Here is a 19,962-nt window from a genome sequence, read left to right as displayed (position 1 = left end):
TCTTCCCCCAAGTCTGTCCTCCAAAACTTCAACATGGCTGTCATACGCATCTATTTTAACACTGCTGCTAATCTGATACATATTTCCTCCACAGCTACCAGTCACGGAGTACAGCCCCTGGGCTGCTGCATGCACTTAGCCATTACACTAGCAAATATGTTATTACAAAAATAAAATTAAACAGCAAGCCTAACACTAAACTCCTCATCCTCTTTCACATCCTAGCTTCCATCAAAACATATGCTCTTTGGCAGCTTTGTAGCATAAACAGGGCTATATACTATCCTATAAAACTCGTCGGAGCTCTCCTTGCGATACTATTAGAAGTGCAGGCTGTCAGCACACTGTTGGCCCTATAGCTCCCCTCCCAGGTTTATATACTGGAGATGGAATTAAAACATCACTTTGTCTCCAGAGTTTATAAACAACTGAGGGAGTAAAAAATTGGGTGTTCGGTGAAGGAAAGACAGTTGTGTATTTTTTCAAGCTAGCCAGGGGCTAGAGAGATGTCCCTGAGAGTGGCAGCTGATATGCATCAGGCAATAACATGCTCTGGCCAGCAGCTGACTCTGTGACTGATATTTTCTGTTTTCTTTCCAGAGGAGATTATTACATGCATTTATAAAAGTCACTGTGCAAACGCAGTTATTTTATTGCTCTTGCATTTCCATTGAAATCAGCATGACTATCCACTTAACCTGTTAGGATCAGGCCTTGATGCAGAAAGGCTTGTTATTCTTACCTTTATCCAAAACTTGTTTATGCATCAAACTAATATAATTCACTACATCTTCTGCTGCAGTTAAATGAAGTTGAAATTAATGATGATACAAAATTTTGTATCAGCAAAGAGTGTTTCTCAACTTGTTTTTTACTGTTCTTTTAATGTCTTCCATATAAAATTGCTCAGTAAGAAGTTTTCAACAAAATGAAATGCTGTGACCAAGCATTGACATTTATGGGTTTTTAATTGTAATCCCATCAATTACAGATTATATAATTCTGAGTATAAATTTTATATCTTAAGATGTATTCAAGGATAGGAAATTTAAATCCAAAAACACTTCATCATGAACAAACAGTTCTTTCCAAATGTATCAGTCAGAAGCAAGAAGTACTTGTCACGTGGGAATTGAAAGTGCCAATTGCAAATCAGTAAATGAAATAAGTTGTGACTAAAAAAATTAACAGATAACAGAAGATTCTTTTATGAAGACTGTGGGTGGAGGCTGTAATTCTTTGAACAGGAGAGAAAGAACTAAAAGGTCACTGTTGTCGCTTTCTTAATGGCAGTAATTAAAAAAAAAATCCTTGCTTTGTGCTGGGAAAGATTTATGTTGAGGATCAGCCTGAGAAATAAGTGAGGTAGCAGCTTGACATCTTGAAAACAAAACAGCACTGCAATATTTTTCCATCTATCAACTTTTATTTTTTCCTACAGTGGAACTTCCCCCTGCTGATGTTTGCATGGAAGATTGCTCCAGCTCTGTGCTGTGGCAATACAGTAGTTATTAAACCAGCAGAACAAACACCACTCAGTGCTCTCTATATGGGAGCCCTCATCAAGGAGGTAAGAATAATTGACAGGAATAATGTCTGTGTCTCTCCTTGTGGGGAAGGAACTACCAGCACATGCCTAGTTTAACGTGCTCTGTCAGTTTCATAAATCATGCTTCCCTTCATTCCTTCCTATTTTGGCAGGCTGGCTTTCCACCAGGAGTTGTCAATATTTTGCCAGGATTTGGTCCAATTGTTGGTGCAGCCATAGCATCTCATGTTGGCATTGATAAAATTGCTTTTACTGGATCCACTGAGGTAAGAGGATTCACAGATACATTATTGTAAAATGTGAGTAAAGACTTAGGGAGATAGTATTAAGTCCCTGTGCTACATTTCTCACTGTCACTGAGTAAAAGAGCTACATCTAAATAACAGTGGTCTGTTCTTCCCAGCTAAACTTACGTACCGCAGTACTTCCAAAGCAGAAATGGCTCCTTTCCTCCAGCCCCTGCTGTGCTCAGCACCTCAGCACAGGAGATATGCCTGGAAAAATATTGCTGGGATTTCCTGTGGGCTTATGAGGATGTGAATCACATGCAAGTAGGCAGAACATCCCGTGTATATCACAGCACACATAAATGCTGCTTTAGCATCCATAATTTGTGTATCTTGGCATATTTGGGGAAAAGGGGAGAGGAAGGGGCAAATGTACTTCAACTTTGATGCTGCATTCAAGTATACTGAGGAGGAGGAGGTCTAAAAAGGAAGGAATGCAGGGAGAAAAGGAGATTGTCCAAGGTGTCTGTTCCCAAAATGATGGAAAGAAGCTGGTCAGAAGATGAAGGGAGTCAGTTGTCTTCTGGATGCCAAAATGTCGTGCTATGAGTCTATGATCCAGATGTTACAGAGGAGGTTCAGTCTGAAGACGAAGGCTGTAATCTACAGAAAGAGTAACGAATTCCTCAAAACTCAGATCGTGTCTTGCTCTCAAATATGTGCAAAGCCAGCTGTTATCAGGGGTGGGGTGAGGATGATAGAGGTACTCCAGACTGAAGTCACAGGGGAAGGGGCCTTATCTCATCGTCTGAAGGCAGACAGAAAGGAATCTCAGTGGGAGTTTCAGGGCTGGTTATATTTAGAGAGTGCTAAACCCAGCCCTTTTCAATTCAAAATGTGACAAACTATTGTATGGAGGGAGCTAAACCCCAGGGATCCAGACTCCCTTTGATATGTTTGACTCCCACTCGTGGCAGTGGGAAGCTTTACGCATCCCGGGGATACTGCTCTTCACAGTGAGTCAATTTGGTTTTGATTTGAGTTGATAAATTCACTGGCCAAGCAGCCCTACTAGATATGTGTGGGTATCTCCCTGGTGGGTCCAGGGATTGCAGAGACCAGCTCAATTATTTCAGATGAATTATTCTGGTGGAATTATCCTGTAGTTGAGTTTGGAAGTCACCATACACGAGCCTAAATTACCAGTAAAATGTAGCTGCAGTTGTATGCCTAATTTGCACACACACAGTTGTTTTGCAATTACTGTATGCCTGTAGATGAATTTTTTATGGCAACTTTAGATTATAATATACACAGGTTACATTCTACATCAATGGCAACATCAGATTTCAGATTATTCTATGGAATTATTCTAGTCATTACATCTCCTGTAACCAATTTATATTAGCATTCTGGAATACTGAAAACTTTAATATGAGCTGATTACCCCCCATAAATTAAGTTGAAACAATTGTTTTCATAAAGATATGTGGTCTCTGTTTAAGATAAATATTATATTATACAGGATGTTGCACTGTTCGGAGGAGGAAAAATACAGATGGGTTAGGTTTCAAAGTTGTCTTTTGTAGCCAAAATAAATTTTTATTGTAGTTCCAGACAGCTTTAGTTTTAATAGGCGTTTAAACTCAAAAGCTGTGGGTTTTATACTAACTCAGTGCCTACCTTTAAAAGCCTTACTAATAGGAAGTGAAAAGCATTACAGAGATGAAAAAGCAATTCTCTAAGAACCTAAAGCAAGAACAGATGGAACATTTTAATGCAGAGTTAGTGTAAACTATTCCATATTGTTTCTGATTTCCTGTAACACTGAATTTTTGTAACAGCAAGTCAACATTGTAACATTTTAAACACATAGAGTCTTTTGACTTCTCCAAAACAGATTTCAATTTCTAATGAAACACTAATGGAAATATTTTGTCTCTCTGGTCTTGTCTGAGGCATATCAACTGTATACTCCAGTGATGTGGATTTCCGATAGCCATCGGATACATAAATGCCACGATATTAACTTCCATTTCCCAATTTCATCCAGGTGCTAGTTAAGGCAGTTGAAAGTATTAACTTGAGCAAGTTAATGATAAAACCTATCAGTACAAAAGCAAAGATCTTCAAGTTTAGATGTCTGAAACACATGTTTTTCTTAAGTTTTCACCATGAGGTTCTTTTGGAAAAAAATATAAATTCTCTACCTTTGAAGTATATACATTGGCTAATGAAAACTCCCCATTTGCCTGTAAAAATCACAAAACCCAGCTATTATTATCTATTTCCTGCAACCTTTTTCTGAAGGCAGAAAACAGGCTGCTCTTCCTAGAAAAAATTTAATGCTAATGTTTTCCAAAATTTGGAGAACCCAATCCATAGAAATATGAGCCAAAAGGCCAAGTTCATGACCTTAACTCAGTAAAGCCTGACACAGCCACACCAAAGATCCATCCAGCCTAGCACCTTATCTTGCAACATGACCAGTAACAGATGCTTATAGAAGAAGAGAGGATGTGTAGAGTGATCCTTTCCTTGCTGTAGCCTCACAGCTTCTGGTAATCAACAATTTAAAGACTTCCTGAGCCAAAAGGTGCATGTGGACAATTGTATTTAACAGGAACCAATGGCCTTGTCATCCATGCATTAGTCCAGTACCTTTTGAAACTCCTGACTATTGTGAGGCCTCAAGCCACGCCTATGCAATGACAACACATAAATGACTTCTAATTTATGATACTGACTTCTAATTTATGATGCTGGTCCAGTTTGCACTCCCTGTTTCTGTTTCTTAGATTCTCTAGTGCTTTGAAAATTGTTTTAAGTACTACTATTTACTTTTCACACACTACCCCCCCCCAAATAATATGTGGAAGATCATGAAGAGCTCTTTTTCTGTGGTACCATCACTGTTTGATTCCAATTCTCTCCCTTTCCTTCTGACCCCTCCTTTTATGGGTTAGCTCACGCACATTAAGAGAGTAGTCTGCCAGTTCTTTCATCCCTTAGCCTGCCGCCTTCTTATGAAACACCCTCCCATGGATCACCTCCTTTCCCAGTCCCCTAGTGCATGGCTCTCAGAACTCTTCCCTCTGCAGCTCACTAGGAAGGGTTCTGCAGACACCCAGCAGGCTATGGATTTCACTTTGACAACTGTCACACTGAAAGAAAGAAAATCATACTGAGTATGAAAGCAAGCCTAAAAATATTGTGCTGCCTTAGATTCCAGCAGCTTTCTTGGCTTCTCTGGTTGCTTTGGTTCATACTCTTCAGCAGCTTGTTTGGTATGGGCATTTTAACAAAAGTGTTTATTTTTACTGTGGTTTTTTTAGTGAACCAGGGCTAATCCATGATCATCCTTAATTACGGCAATCTCCTCTGAGGCTTCACTGACACATTTTTTCCTCATCTTCCACAATCAGATGAAATTTAAACTGCCAAAACCAATCTTTCTTCCAGCCAATCTGACCATGTCAACACTTGCTCCTATCCCTTTCTTACCTTCCCTTGAATGCCCATAATCAATTTAAATATCTCATTACGTCTTACTGTATTTCTCCTTGATCTTTCTGGTCCCTAGCTGTAGGGTGAAACTCTCACTCACCAGGACCTTGGGAGTGGTTCTGTAAAGCTCAGCTATCTCCCACACTATCCCAGTTGTTCATTATACATGCCTTTCCCTTTTACTCTGCCCCTCTCTGCCTCACCTTCTTCACTGTTCCATGTATTCCTGTCTATTTGAGTTCCTTTTAAAAAATTACTAGCAACATTTTAATTAAAATAAAACTCAGTCATTTATATTTTCCGAGCTTAAGAACAGATCCAAACTCAGGATGTGTGGCTTACCCATGTGTCTGCTGTTGGGCTGCAGATCTCAGAAGTACAGGAAGGGTTATACAAGTCTCTTCTCTTCCCCAGTTAAATGAACAGTGGACCTTATTTATTTCCAAGACAAGTGCCGATGAGGGGACAATTTTTACACATATCAGAAATTCAGAGAGGTTCTTCATATTACCTTCTTATTTTTGCTAAGTAGCAAAGGTGAGAGGCCTTCAAATAGCGGAGAAAAGCAGCCATCAGAAGCTGCTTTACTCTTCATTTGCCTTTATTTCCACTCAAATCTGTGAATTCAGTTACAGGCTTTGCAAATACAGTCATTTTGACTGCTGTGAGCTGTCTGGCCATGTCTGTGTATGTGTGCTCCATCTGAATGGGAACTGTGTACCTCTAAGTTCCTGGTGCACATGGAATAGTTGGGTGCAGTATGCTCTGGGCTTAAGATTAGAGGTGATTATGAAGAGCAAGAAGTTATACATTTAAAAATATGTGCATTCAAAGCACTGGCTGGATTAAAAATTATATTTTGCTTGTTGCAAAAGTTTAATGAGTTCTAATCACTTCTGTTCAAAACCAAATATGTTACCTCCAAATCAGAGTGGCTTACAACTCTCTCCAGTTGTTAAATGCTCTCAGGATGAGAATTATAGATGGCACACAAAACATTTGAAGCCCTGGCCAACAAGAATTGTATCCTAAATGGCTGGTTTCCACTTCGTTCAAACTATGACCCATTAAAATGCAGACAGATTAGAGATAGGATTCAGGTCTGTGTTCATGCAGTTCTGTAGAGTAACCCAAATAAATATCCAGCAAATCGGTTTGGATGCCTGTGTAAACAAAAGGTCTATAAACAACTGCAATAAACCCCAGCAAAAGAGTCTGCATTTTGCTTGGCAGAATGTTTTCTTTATGCACTTAGATTAACAAACCATGATCTCATCATTAGTCAACAAGATACTAGAGAGACCATCAAAGCAAACTACAGGAGAGTCGAGACTGATTCATGCCAAACAAATGTTTGTAGCTAACAGCTGTATTACCACTGATTCTAATTTACTCAGCAGGATTCTCCCTTTATTTCCGAAGTGAGCTGAATGTCACAATGCACGATGTAGACAGAATGTCTACCTACTACACAAGCAATGAGTTGTGTCAGCTCTCCTGGATCACACAATCTCTTGCTGGTTTGGGGTATCATGAAGAATTACATCCTGGCATTTCTGCTTCAGCAACAAGAATCCTAAAGGTGATTTGACCTGTTCTGAGAAGCCTGTTAGCTCACCATGCTACACACATACCCTGTTCAATATAAGGAGGATTTAGGGAGGCTACATTACCCTTCATTCCTGCTTATGCTGAATCTTTTTGATCAGATCTTGGACAGCTTGTGCCTCCTGAATGAAAAGTAGTTGTTTCCCTTTTCCTTCCTTGGTGCTTTTTGTAGAATTTAGGGAGCCATCTTTGGACAACTGTTGTGCCTCTTTGCCTATAGAACATACATGTCAAAAGGATTTGCCTTCTTAAAAATGAAACAAATAGGGTGGTGTATCAGCCCTGTCAAAGTTAATGAGTTTAGCCACGGACTTCCATGGGGCCAGGATTTAACCCAAGGAACAAATGAGACATTTATAGCTTAGGATTCTGTCCAGGAATTTCTGTTTGGAATTGCCTTTTTACTTGTGCTGCACTATTCACTATGCTCTTTTCAGGGCTGCTCCTCATACAGGGCATTGCACAGTCAAATAAAGCTGCTCTTCATGTCAGTATTTCAAAATTCACTTGTCTTTGGTGGAGACACGCCCTGAACATGCCATGCAGCCCTAAAATGTTCCTCAGAAAGATTTTGCATACAATCTGGAATTTAAAAAAAAAAAGAGACAGACTAAGTAAGCAGCAGCATGGGTTTGAAGATTTTGCCCTAACACTAACATCCAGTGCCTCAATAGCTGGAGGGAAAACTGCAGTTCCAGAAAACAAAGAAAATTTCTGTCTGATCATATCGTCTCCCCAAAACTTAATCTCTTGTAACTTAAGACACTTACTGTTCTTCAGATATTCTCTCAATATCCCAAGAAAGGTATAATAGTGAAGATGGGCAGCTCAGTTACTTAAAATGCCGAAGTAACTGAACATGTCCGTCTCTGTCAATTTTTGCACTGTTCATGGAATCTTTTAATCTGCATAGCTTCCTGTGGAGTCTTATCTTCACAGTCTTGTCTACTGCAGCGTGCAAGAAAATTACCTGCTGTTCAGCTAGACTGCTATTCTCCTACATTCAGGTGTTCCCTAATGACTAAATGTGTATCTGCGATCAAAGGAAGGTTCAGAGCAGAGGAGAAGCCAGATATTCTGACAGAGCTGTAGAGCAAGTATCACAAACCTTGGAGGTTTGCTTTTGACTCGTGAGGCTTCCAGTGCTTTAACAGTAACAGGCAAACCCACCTGTACCATTTAGAAACATTGATTTCTATCTGAAAACAGAAACTTAAGAGAACATAAATGGCAACAGACTGAATTTCTGCACAAAGTATTTAAAATGTGACTGCATAAGCCACCTCTGGAAAGAGACATTAAAGTTCCAAACACAGAAGGCATAAATAAGCAACAATCGAATGTTTTATATCGTGATAGACTCTCAATGCGCAACATCATACAGTTCACAGTCCAGAAACAGAGCCTTCCAGGACTATTCTTCAAACAGCTTTTTTGCACAGGGGTGCCGCAAAGTGCTGCTTTAATCTTTTTTGTTGTTGTTCTGAATAACAAATTGTTTTCTTTGAGATGGGCCAAATTACATCTGCCTCGCCCTCCATGCAGCTTACAACATTATGGTACTTCACAAGGTATCCAGGAATACTCCTGGTATCAATCTTGAAGCCTATTCAAAACAATGATGGGGAGTCAGGGCTTTCTCTGCCAACATTCCTGCTGAATAATCATACAGCTCCATTATCTGTGGGGGAGTCCTCTCTTCCAGTGCTCCCCTGCAAGGCTGTACTGCCTGTTGGGAGCTCATAGACAGAGCTGAGAGACACCACAGGAAGCATGTACTGAAAGACCATACAGGTTGCAACACTATCACTTATCCCTTTCATGCTGTCTTTCTCCAAAAAGAGAGGGTCAGTCACAAAAGGCTGCCTTTGTCACTGAATAATCACAGTGCTGGTGCCTTCCCTAAGACTCTTCTCAACCTGTAAGCACATAGGGCACAATAGGAGCACAGGGAACAAAAATGCTGAGCAGCATGAGCCCTACCATCCTGATGTCTACACTGATTTCTAAAGGGAAGGACACAGTGAAGCTGTCTGTTAAGTTTATACTTGGAAACTTGACAAAAACCTCCCTGTATTAACAATACTCTGGGCCATGCTTTTCCAAATTAACACCATTGTCTCCAAGCCCTTTGGGTTTTAATATTTGCCATATACATAATATTTGGACTTGCATATTTGCCAATCATTTGTTTGCATAGAATCCTTTCAAAATCTTTACTTACGTGGACAAAAGAGTTTTGACATTAAAGTGGCAGAATGGAAGGCAGAGAGATGGTGGGCTGGACACATTGCTCTGGCTTCCTTGGTCTGTTCTGCTCTTTGTGAATTTCTGAGGGGAAATAGGTGGTGGTTGTTCTTCGAGAGAGGGAGGTTCAAGGCAGTGAGAGTGTGAATGGCATTGGCTGGCACTGGCTATAAACACAGCACTCTCACTGGTTTCCAGTGTACGTTTTCAGCACAGTTTGAGAGAGTTGGAATTTCCAGATGACGTGCTCAATGTATGGGGGGGGGGGGGGGGGAGGGCAGAAAGGGTCCTTCTTTTTCATGTTCACGTCTGGCTGTCAGTCAAACACAGCAATAAAATCAGCTCCAATTAAGGGTATATGCAAGGAATTTCATGATAATGTCAACACTCCATTCCATCAATACAGGGGTAAAGAAAAGAAGCCAATTTTTTTTTTTTTTTAAAGAAATAATCTCAGTCACACTCGACTATGGTATCACCAGATAAACAGTTAATCACAAAGGTACATGAAGTGGTTGACAATTCCTTCATTATCCTGTGGGGTTTTTGCTTTGTTTTTTCTGTGGGGGGCCCTGGTTTCTGTTTCATTTGCTTTCTGATTACTCCAGTGCTGACTTACTTAACTTTCTCCAGCAGACTGCCTTCAGTTCTCTAAGAGGTTTGGCTTCCCATCTATTAACCCTTCCTGCAGGGAATCTCACTCACATGACCTTAGAAATAGAAAACAGCTAGAGAGACCAGAGTACTACATGGAGAAAAAAGTCCAGCTCTGGACTCACTCCCATCTCACTTCACATCTAATTTTCTGTGTGACCTTAAAACATGTCCCAGTTAAAAGAAAGCACTTATCAAGCTTCTCAGTATTCAATAGATACTTTTAATCCTGTGTTTTACCATGTAGGGGCCTAAACCTACCTGTGATTACTTCCTTAGCTGCAAAATGGGTGTAGTTACACTGCAACAGTATAGAAGCTGATCTATTTTGGATTCATTGATCCAGGGAGGGGAGAATTTCCAGGGAGCACAGCTGCTTCTCCAACTGTACTGACATGGAAACACATCAAACATGTAGCTGTCAGATTGCTACTTTATTTAATCTACCCTCATGTTCCTTGGTAAGATCTGCAGTTTGTGGCTGCTCCAGCCACAGGCCTGCATTCTGCTCCATCTGTCCCCACAGTCTACAAAGACATTTTGGAGGTGCTTTTAACCTCATATTAAGATTATCTGGTGCAGCTGAGGGTCAGGTCTGGGATGATGCTTTTGTAACTTCTTGCCCTACTTGGTATTCTGCTATGTGCTCTTAATCCTGCAGAAAAGGCTGATGATTTCCTCAGAATTTGACATATTCTGGATCATGATTTCATGGTCAAATTACTTAGACCTTTGGGCGCTGAAAACTGTATTTTGAGGAGAACACCCTCCTACAAACATCTTGGATAGCAGTTTAGTAACTAAGTAGTAAGAATGAAATAAATTCTAAAAGCAGTGATCATCTGGGGTAACTAACACCCGGACTATATAAAGAAGTACGATAGCAGTTATTACTAATGAATAGTAATAAGCTTAATACATGGTTAATACATACTCAGATATCAGATCTATTTTTTTCCACTAAAATTATATAACTAAAGCTCTTAATAATAGTATCTAAAACCTTGTGAACATCCCAATACTTTGGATGGAAGTAATTCTAGTTACACCAATTTCAGATTTTTAATTCAGCCGTCCTAAAGCACCCTAAAAGAAAGCCCCAAGCCATTTTAGCATAGATACAAAGGGGTGAAGGGTACAAACACTTTCTGCTGTGCCTTATGCCCCCTCAATTTCTAGAAAAAAACCTGGAAAGCTGTCCACCGCTGATGAGAATCTGTTTGGATTGAACAACCTGCTGGATTATTTAAAGCTCTGTTCCAATGATAGCCAACGTTGGCTGTTAAAGTGAACTGTATGACTACGTTCCCTGTAAAATGTGTCTCCATTTCCTTTCAGGTTGGGAAGCTGATCCAAGAAGCAGCTGGAAGGAGTAATTTGAAGAGAGTTACACTGGAGCTGGGTGGGAAAAGCCCAAACATTATTTTTGCAGATGCTGATTGTAAGTCAGCACTTCCATATTTTTCTTAAAAACATGTTTGTGTGGTGTCTTTTTTTTTTTCTTTTTCATTTTAGGGCATATCTTTCATACAAAGTGAAATGGACCAGTATAGTTGTATCTAATTGCACTTTTTAATCTTACAGAAGCAGCCTAATATGTGATATTTTTTATAAAAAGAACATTTGAACCCACAGATTCACAGACAACAAGAAAACAGAAAAAAGTTATAACCAAGCATGTAGAAATGGTGTTACTCACAGTCATGGTCCCATACACATTTGTCATCCTAAACTCTGCAGCAAGGTGGTTTAGTGCTTTAAATCTGGAAATTCTGTGATTTTTTTGCTTCACAGCAATTATAAAAAGGCAGGGCTTTAATTTACACTTGAGTTGCTATTCTAGTCAGTGCAGTATTCCTTTGTTAAGTTGTTTTGATAGTAGCTATAAATGGAGATTATTCCATTTTTTAAATTTTCACAATTGAAGAATTGTGTATTGAAATATCCTCATTGCCACTGTCAGCAGGGAGCTGAAGATTTTGGCAGCTGGATGATGTTATGCAGCTGAGATTTTTGGCACCTGAGAAGGTACAGGATAGCCATTTAGGATAGCATAAAAATACAAACTGGAAGCTTCTGCTTAAATGATCAGCAATGAAATAGTTAAAAATGTTGATATCTCAATTGTCAGCAGAAGATTTTGAAGTTAACACCCCATTAAGATGAATGGGACAGTTCACACCTTAGTTTGAGCTATTGTTTCAGGCTGTGTGCAGGCACACTGTACTGAATGCATTTTTGGAGAACTTTGTAACCCAAATAAATAGACATATAAGGAATTGGTCTTTGAATTTAAAAGGGGAAAGTGAATAGAAGAATTATTCTGAATAGCATGAATTACAAGAGCTGGTTACAATCCTATATGCATTTTCAAAACTTACCAACATCTGAAAGACTAGGTAAAACTTAAGAACTTTCAGCAGCTTTTCTACATAGAAATGTTTTACCAAGTTGGGGGTCTAAATTACAGCCACAGTCATCCTAGCAAGCTAAAAAGCCTCCTGTCAACTGGAGCGAGGTACAGATGTTACAGCCTTCTACCCCAGTTACTTATCTCCATCTCCCACCAGAAATCACCACATCTCAGATGTTCCTAACCTACTAACTCTAACTCAGACTGGATCACCTGAACATTTCTAGTAGAAGTAGTATATGCTGGGGGCAGGTCTGTGTTACAGCCTTCTGCAGGGAAGGGCAAATGCTCCTAGCTGCCACACAGCTGTAGTTTATCTGTGACTTGCTGTATTTGCCAAATAAGGTTGAGGACCTGGGGAGAAGGTGCAGGCAACAGGGGAGTTAACAGGGCACAGAGGAGAGCAGAGTCTTCTTCAGAACTGACTGTTCCACAGTATATCATACTAAAGCTCTCTGGTGTTCCCATAATTACAACCACCAGTAACTGACCTGAGATTCAGACTTCAAAGCTCTGATTATTTAAGAACAGCAGACAATTTGCTCACCATTCCAAAGGAGCTGTTTGTTCTGTTTGAGGAACACCGTGTGCCAAAAGTTAGCAGAAAGCATGACAAAGCTGTCAAAGTTTAGTGCACCAAAAAAACTGAGGAGAATGGTTAGAGCCCCCCTCATGGTGAAAAACTGTGTTAACAATAGAGGAGGAAACATCAATTAATCAGTTCTCTCCACTAGCGTTTTCAATCTCCATGGAACTGCCTGGGAAAATTTGAATGTGGTCCAAGGAACGCCCTATATAATATTTTTTTCAAGACCGTGCTGAGGGCAGAGTAAGACATTTCTGTTAGATGGAGTTGTCCAGGATGTCCTGAAAGTAAAGCACTGTTGCTTTTTTTATTTCATAAAAGACCATACTTTAAGCAATGCTCTAAAGTGCTACAGCTAATAACAGAGGTACTACAGTGCTGTAGGGCATCACTGTTTAAGGATGAATTCAATATTCTTGTCTAGTCAGCTATTACACCCAATGTCTAAATATGACTGGATCCTCTCTCCTGCTTGGGTAGTGGATGTGTTAGTTGTACCTCCATGGAGGTTAGAGTAAAAATCAAGGGTTGTTTGTTCTATAATTGACCTATATTTTTAAAGCCTTACCCAGTCACCTGTATAGGCCAAGAAGATGTTTCTGTCTTGCAGAAAAATAATCTGGCTTTTTGGGAAGGATAGGTCTTGCCATTCTCAAAGTCAAATTCTCTCAAGTACTTGGTTGGCTGTAATTCTCACATACGCAGTATTAAACCAAGTGCAAACTTGGGATCACAGACAAATTTTCCCCTCCTCTACTGACCCCAGTCAGACAGACTTCTATAACGTGGGGCACAATCTGCAATATTTTGTGGCTTGTGTCACAAGATGGCATGTGGAATGTATTACCTATGGACCCTTATTTAGCTAGACAATGCCTGAAGTCCCAAGTGGTCCCTTGCAATCTAGTCTTTCTGAAACAGTTGTAATGCTTCTAATATCCCTCCAATATAGCTGTGTCCAGTGTGGAATAAATAGGGAAAAAAAAAAACCTTAGACATGTTTAAAAACTCTGTATTTTCACAGGAATTATAGCACAAAATTAAACAAATTATCTTCATTTATGACCTGGCACAACAATAGTATGTTTTTATTTGGTCACTGTTTTGGGTTTTTTTAACCAAATCCTACTTCTGCTTTGAAGTTTTGGGAATATGGCACTATGTAATACACATGACACTGGTGCAATAGCAGATGTGTCTATGATGTTTCAGAGCAACATATGCTGTCTTGGTTTTTTAGTGGACTATGCTGTGGAACAAGCTCACCAAGGCGTCTTCTTCAATCAAGGTCAATGCTGCACTGCAGGCTCACGGATTTATGTGGAAGAATCAATCTATGAAGAGTTTGTTAGAAGAAGTGTAGAACGTGCAAAGCGGAGGGTTGTGGGGAGTCCTTTTGACCCAACTACGGAACAAGGTCCACAGGTAAAGGAACAGTGCTTCCGCTCTACAGCCCTGAAGGTGCCTGGAAGTGTTTAAACTCTAGCAAGACAGAGGTCAGTCAGTGCATACTCACTCACGGTTCAGGGTAGCTGACATGATAAATGTTTTAAAGATTAAAATTCTAAAGGAGTAGATAATCCGTGCAGCTCAGAGGTGTTTCTTGTTAAGTAAAAACTCTCATCGTAAATATCAATAAGTTTGCCTCCCAGCTTTAACTGCAATATTGTGATCTTTAGCCCCAAAGATATGGCTGTAAACTGTGAGAAGCTCTCAAAAGTCGCTGTGAGCACTTAATTTCAAGAACTGTCTATGACCATAACTGTGCTTGTAGACCACTAGACAGTCAAGAATTCTAAGCAAAAGATGGGCAGAATTAGAAATAAGTCTTTAGAAAATGTTCCTGCCACTAATAACCAGCTGGGCTTATACCATTTTCAGGAAGTTAACCTGGGACAAAAAATAATAATCTGCTTTGTACTTATAAACCAGATGATTGCTTAGCAAGAATGTGGGTTGAGCCACATACATAAGAGGACACATCCTTAAGAAGACTGAGCCCTAGGTTACAGTCAGCAGCTATGTGTAGATCTGTGGCATCTCCAGCTCAAAGAGTAGTGAATATAAGCATAAGTCTACTCACTGGGACATGACTTGCCTAAAAAACCAATTTTGACTTGATTGTCAAGTGCATGGTCTGCAAGCCAAACAGCTTCTTCTCTCTTTCAGATTGATAAAAAACAATACAACAAGATCTTGGAACTGATTCAAAGCGGCATTACTGAAGGAGCAAAACTTGAATGTGGGGGTAAAGGACTAGGAAGAAAGGGCTTCTTCATTGAACCTACGGTGTTTTCCAATGTAACAGATGACATGCGGATTGCCAAGGAGGAGGTATTCACACACACGGACAAGATCATTTTAGAATGTCCTAAAGATGGGGGTTTTTTTCTTTTGTTTACTTCCTGAGACAAAAGCTTTAAAGTGAGAATTACCACTATATTAAAAAAAAAAAAAATTAAAATCTTTTCAGAACTCCTTATGCACACAGCAACTGATGACATCAGTTGAGTAAAGAAGATCAGTTTTAGTCATAGGCTGTAAGTCTCAGACCTCAAAGAAGAGTTTCATGGTTTAACCCCAACCAGCAACTAAGCACCATGCAGCTGCTCACTCAGTCCCCCCCAACCCCAGTGGGATGGGGGAGAGAATCAGGAAAAAAAAGTAAAACTTATGGGTTGAAATAAAGACAGTTTAATGGGACAGAAAAGGAAGGGAAAATACTACTACGAGAATATACAAAACAAGTGATGCACAATACAATTGCTAACCACCCACTGACTGATGCCCAGCCAATCCCCGAGCCGTATTGCCCCCCCCAGCCAACTCCCTCCAGTTTATATACTGGACATGACATCACATGGTATGGAGTACCCCTTTGGCTCATTTGGGTCAGCTGTCCTGGCTGTGTCCCCTCCCAGTTTCTTATGCACTCCCAGCCTCCACTGGCAGGTCAGTATGAGAAGCTGAAAAGTCCTTGACTTACTATAAACACTGCATTAGCAACAACTAAAACATCAGTGTGTTATCAACATTATTCTCATACTAAATCCAAAACACAGCACTATACCAGCTACCAAGAAGAAAATTAACTTTATTCCAGCCGAAACCAGGACAAAGAGATAAGGGAAGAATGGATGAGTTCCACTGAGGCAACTGCTTTGGGAAATTCATGCAGTTTTACAGACAGCTATTACCCTGTTAAATGTTGCTGTGGGAATTTGTAAAGAGTAGAACAGGAGAGAGAAGACAATTAAAAAAAGCAAAATAAAACAGGAATAAATTGCCTCTGAGTGGGCTGGTTTATTAATTAATGATTAATCTTCGTTGCAGATTTTTGGGCCTGTTCAAGAAATACTGAGATTTAAAACCATGGATGAAGTTATAGAGAGAGCCAACAATTCTGATTTTGGGCTGGTAGCTGCTGTCTTTACAAATGACATAAACAAGGCCCTGACAGTCTCTTCAGCAATGCAGGCTGGGACAGTCTGGTAAGGCAGAAGTTATCACACTCCTGTTCTTGGAGATAAAGAATTTGACTCACTACCATTATGGCACCTCAGTTTTGCACACTTTGTCTGAAAAATGTTTATCTAGACCATCCTAGTGGTGAACCACTAACCAAGATACGGAACAGCTGTAGGGAGGTGTTATGACTCCACTCACTGCAGGTGAATGCTATTGAAAACTGTAAAAGTGCCTTGCTTCCCATTAGCATGGCCACCACACTGCTGAATGGCATTACTGAAAACAAACAAAGCAAACAAACAAAGCATAGTATAAACGATCCTTTCTGTAGAGCAGAGGAATCCTGTGAGGTTTCTGCTAAAGGCAGAAAGAATCATGTACTTCCTACATCATTCAGGAGCTGAGGGGACACCTCTTCTCTCTAGTCCTTAGGAGTAGGTAATGCCACTTCTAGAGTTTAATAGCTTGCAATTTGGGATGTCAAGCATGAGTAAACTAAAGATCCACAAGAAATCAGGAAGAAAAAGGACAAATTCAAATCTAATAGCTCTGTGTTATAACCTCTGGCACTGAGTTTGTCAGCAGATTAACAGTTCATTACAGAAGCTGAGTCCAAGTGTTTGGTGCCCTCCTCCAGTCCTCACAGGCCAAATCCCATTCTCCTCCTGAGTAAGGAGCAGAATGTTGTTTTTGTGGCATAAATCCCTCATTTCTTTTCAACATGAGACAAGTTTGTTATTACTAAGAGGTATACAGTGTCCTTAGCTCCACAAGTTTCAGCTTCTCCCTCAGTTGTCCAAAGGTTTCTCTGACAGCCCAGTTGGACTTAATGCCTCTTCCTCTTACAGGATAAATTGCTACAATGCCTTAAATGCCCAAAGTCCTTTTGGAGGATTCAAAATGTCTGGCAATGGGAGAGAGATGTAAGTATTACACTCCTGTCTTCTAAACTGTTTTCAGCTCTACGACTTAATAAACATTAGTGGATCCTTCCATGCAAATTAAGATCAGGAAATATTCCCATCTGAGGATCAGCACATAATATAATATGCTGATAATCATTGCCAGTTCTAAATGCAATTGATTTACATGATAATACCATTTTATTTTCTTTTTCTTTTTTTTTTTTTTGACATAGCAGAATAAGTTACTGGAACTCCCTTCTTATTTTGAAAGGAAGTGAAAAATTCTGAGTATTTTTCTGAACTTGTAACCTGTGTTTTCTAAGAGTTTTTCTTAGCTATATTAACCAGCACTTTTGCAGAAAGATTCTCTTTTTGGTACTGCTGTGTGCTTGTTGACTGGTTTGGTGTACTTGTTTCAGAGTTGTTTTGCCTTATATTTTGTCTCTCTCGCTAATTTTTCCTTTCTTCACTTTTTCCTACATTTATTAATATAGGTGCATCTGAATTTTATTAAAATGTTATCTGTCTCTTCCAGATTTATAAACAATGTTAAATAAAATCAGGCCTAGAGAAGGATAGACAAATGTGTTTACATCCCTTTCAAAAAAACACCTTCCATTACAAAGCTTTCTATCTTACTCCATCTAGAACTAAGTGGCAAATATTTTGAAATGGAGCTCCGTGCTCAAATACTGTCCCATGTACCTAATTAAAAGTCTTACCAGTTTTTAATTCTCATTACAATCACAAGGAAGTTTAGCAATTGCATCAGCCCCAGATTGGTTACGCATACAAAGGATTCAATTAATTTCTGTGCAGGAGGCATGTATACCAGATACGTCTCACCTAAGCTTTCAAAATAGCTTATGGCTAATGGCAAACTCAGCAGTAAAACTGAAGTAAGGTCAAAGTCTTTAAAACTTTAAATATGTTGAAGTATACAACTATAAAATAAGCTCTATGTAGTCTGAAATATTTTCCCTCATTAGGGAGTACTTTGAATAACACATTCATGCTATTCTCCACATTCATGAGTTATGAGGTGATCTCACACTGGCATAAATATGTCAGCTCATCTAACTCTTATCATTGTGAAAATATTCTAAAACTACTAAGCTCGATAGAGCACATGAGTAATTTGACACCCAAGAGTGACCCCATTGACTTCAGGGAGGTTAACTGTGCAAGCAAAATATTCACATATCGATATCGTAGTTTTTGAAAGGGGGGGGAAACAGGCAGCACCCTAGCTCCCATGGAAAAATCTATGGTAGTTGTACACTTGATTCCCATCTACAGCTTTGAAAATATTCATCATAATAAATATTTGGAATGCCAGTAATCTCTATCTCACAAAGATGCCTGAAAACCTACCTATGAGTAATTATTCTACTCCTTTCGGAACCTCTTTGATCAGATATCACCTTCTAACTCACCTCCTCCCCCCGCATTAATATCTGCATACTTTTTATTAAAATGCCATGGTTTCTTAGATCCCTGTTTTTAAGAGATACATTTTACAGCATAAATAATGTTGAGTCAGGCAATTAAAGAAAAAAAAAAAAAGAAGAGAAAGTGTCCATATGTGTGTCATTGCTAAGCTAACACTATGTTACAGCCAGATCATAATTGTGCTACTGTGCTGTCCATGCTAACACTGTATTATCTGGGACTTGTTTTGTTCCTGCATTTAAATTCACAGATTTTTATCACACATGGATAAAAAAATGAACACAAAGTTGAGATCTTCTATACTCATTTTACACTCCCACAAAATGTAGCAGGGTATGTGCATACCAGTAGAGAACCAGAACTCATGTACACAATACAACTGATTTCCGTTTACGTTAAGGCTACTTACAATATTCTTGTATTCTTAAAGGAGGCTAAAAGGGGGATTTTTTTACATTTACACTTCTTTAAAGCTTCTTATCACTCCCTGAGTAGTGTAAAATTTAACTCCTGTCACTAGAAATCAGATGACTCATCCCAGCTATCCACATGTGGCTGTTTAATATTAGAGTCCCCCAAAATTCTGGTCTCTGTCCAAATGTCTTCAAGGGAAGGAGGTGCCATTCTATTTCAGAGCTATCCTTTAATGTCATAGGAATTATTATTGTCTGGATAGCTCTGAGATACAGCAGTGCATAGTTGCATTCCCAAAAAGAAGTGCAGGCAGGAGAACAGCCTGGAGTTATAATTATTTTCCTTATCTTTTTTCTCTCAGACTGAGGGAGGGAAGAGAGTATGTAATACTTCTTTATGAAGAGCGATTTGTTCCACTTCCCTCACACCTACACAACCAAGGGATAGCATCATGCAAACTTGACCCATGGGCTCCTTCCTTTTCACAGACACAACTCTTGTTCTCACCCTGCCCTACTTCCCTGTATTAGGCTGTGGGGACAAGTGAGACCGTTAATTGAACACACACTGACTTATCTGCTCTGAATATCTGGAATAACCCACCTTCTTATTCAGCTAGAGCAACTTTCTAACCTTTGAAAAATACTTGCCTTAGAAGTCATCACAGTTGTCCACTTCCAAACTTTTGGCCAGAAAACAAATGTGTAAGGGCCTGAAGCCTTGAGCTGAAGAAACAGACAATAAATATAATTTTGTTTGCCAGCCCAAGATAAGAAACCAACTGGCAGTTGGAACATACATAAAGGCGCTGGATACTCTGTTGGCTAGGTTATCTATTGACTTGCAAACATGTGTCTAACAGGTGCCTGGAGCCAAGACGCAGCCCTACTGAATCAAGCAGAAACTTTCACACAGAGAGACTTACTAGCATT

General features: G+C 39.6%; 1 protein-coding gene and 1 long non-coding RNA gene across 4 annotated transcripts in view; one reads left to right on the top strand and one right to left on the bottom strand.

Moving 5' to 3' along the window:
- LOC128150764 (uncharacterized) overlaps positions 1 to 19,962 on the bottom strand; it is a 113,019-nt gene that overhangs the window by 8,993 nt on the left and 84,064 nt on the right. The window lies entirely within an intron of this gene.
- The window catches only part of ALDH1A2 (aldehyde dehydrogenase 1 family member A2), a 60,797-nt gene that overhangs the window by 36,788 nt on the left and 4,047 nt on the right, over positions 1 to 19,962 (top strand). For all 3 annotated transcript variants that reach the window (XM_052807268.1, XM_052807267.1, XM_052807266.1), the window contains exons 6-12: positions 1,442 to 1,570; positions 1,702 to 1,815; positions 11,131 to 11,233; positions 14,032 to 14,216; positions 14,961 to 15,125; positions 16,125 to 16,282; positions 17,108 to 17,182. In XM_052807268.1, coding sequence (XP_052663228.1) covers positions 1,442 to 1,570; positions 1,702 to 1,815; positions 11,131 to 11,233; positions 14,032 to 14,216; positions 14,961 to 15,125; positions 16,125 to 16,282; positions 17,108 to 17,182 — 929 coding nt within the window. The remainder of the gene's footprint in view (positions 1 to 1,441; positions 1,571 to 1,701; positions 1,816 to 11,130; positions 11,234 to 14,031; positions 14,217 to 14,960; positions 15,126 to 16,124; positions 16,283 to 17,107; positions 17,183 to 19,962) is intronic.

Source organism: Harpia harpyja, chromosome 14 (assembly GCF_026419915.1).
Source record: "Harpia harpyja isolate bHarHar1 chromosome 14, bHarHar1 primary haplotype, whole genome shotgun sequence".
Classification (NCBI taxonomy): Eukaryota; Metazoa; Chordata; class Aves; order Accipitriformes; family Accipitridae; genus Harpia; species Harpia harpyja.
This window is presented reverse-complemented; position numbering and strand designations above follow the sequence as displayed.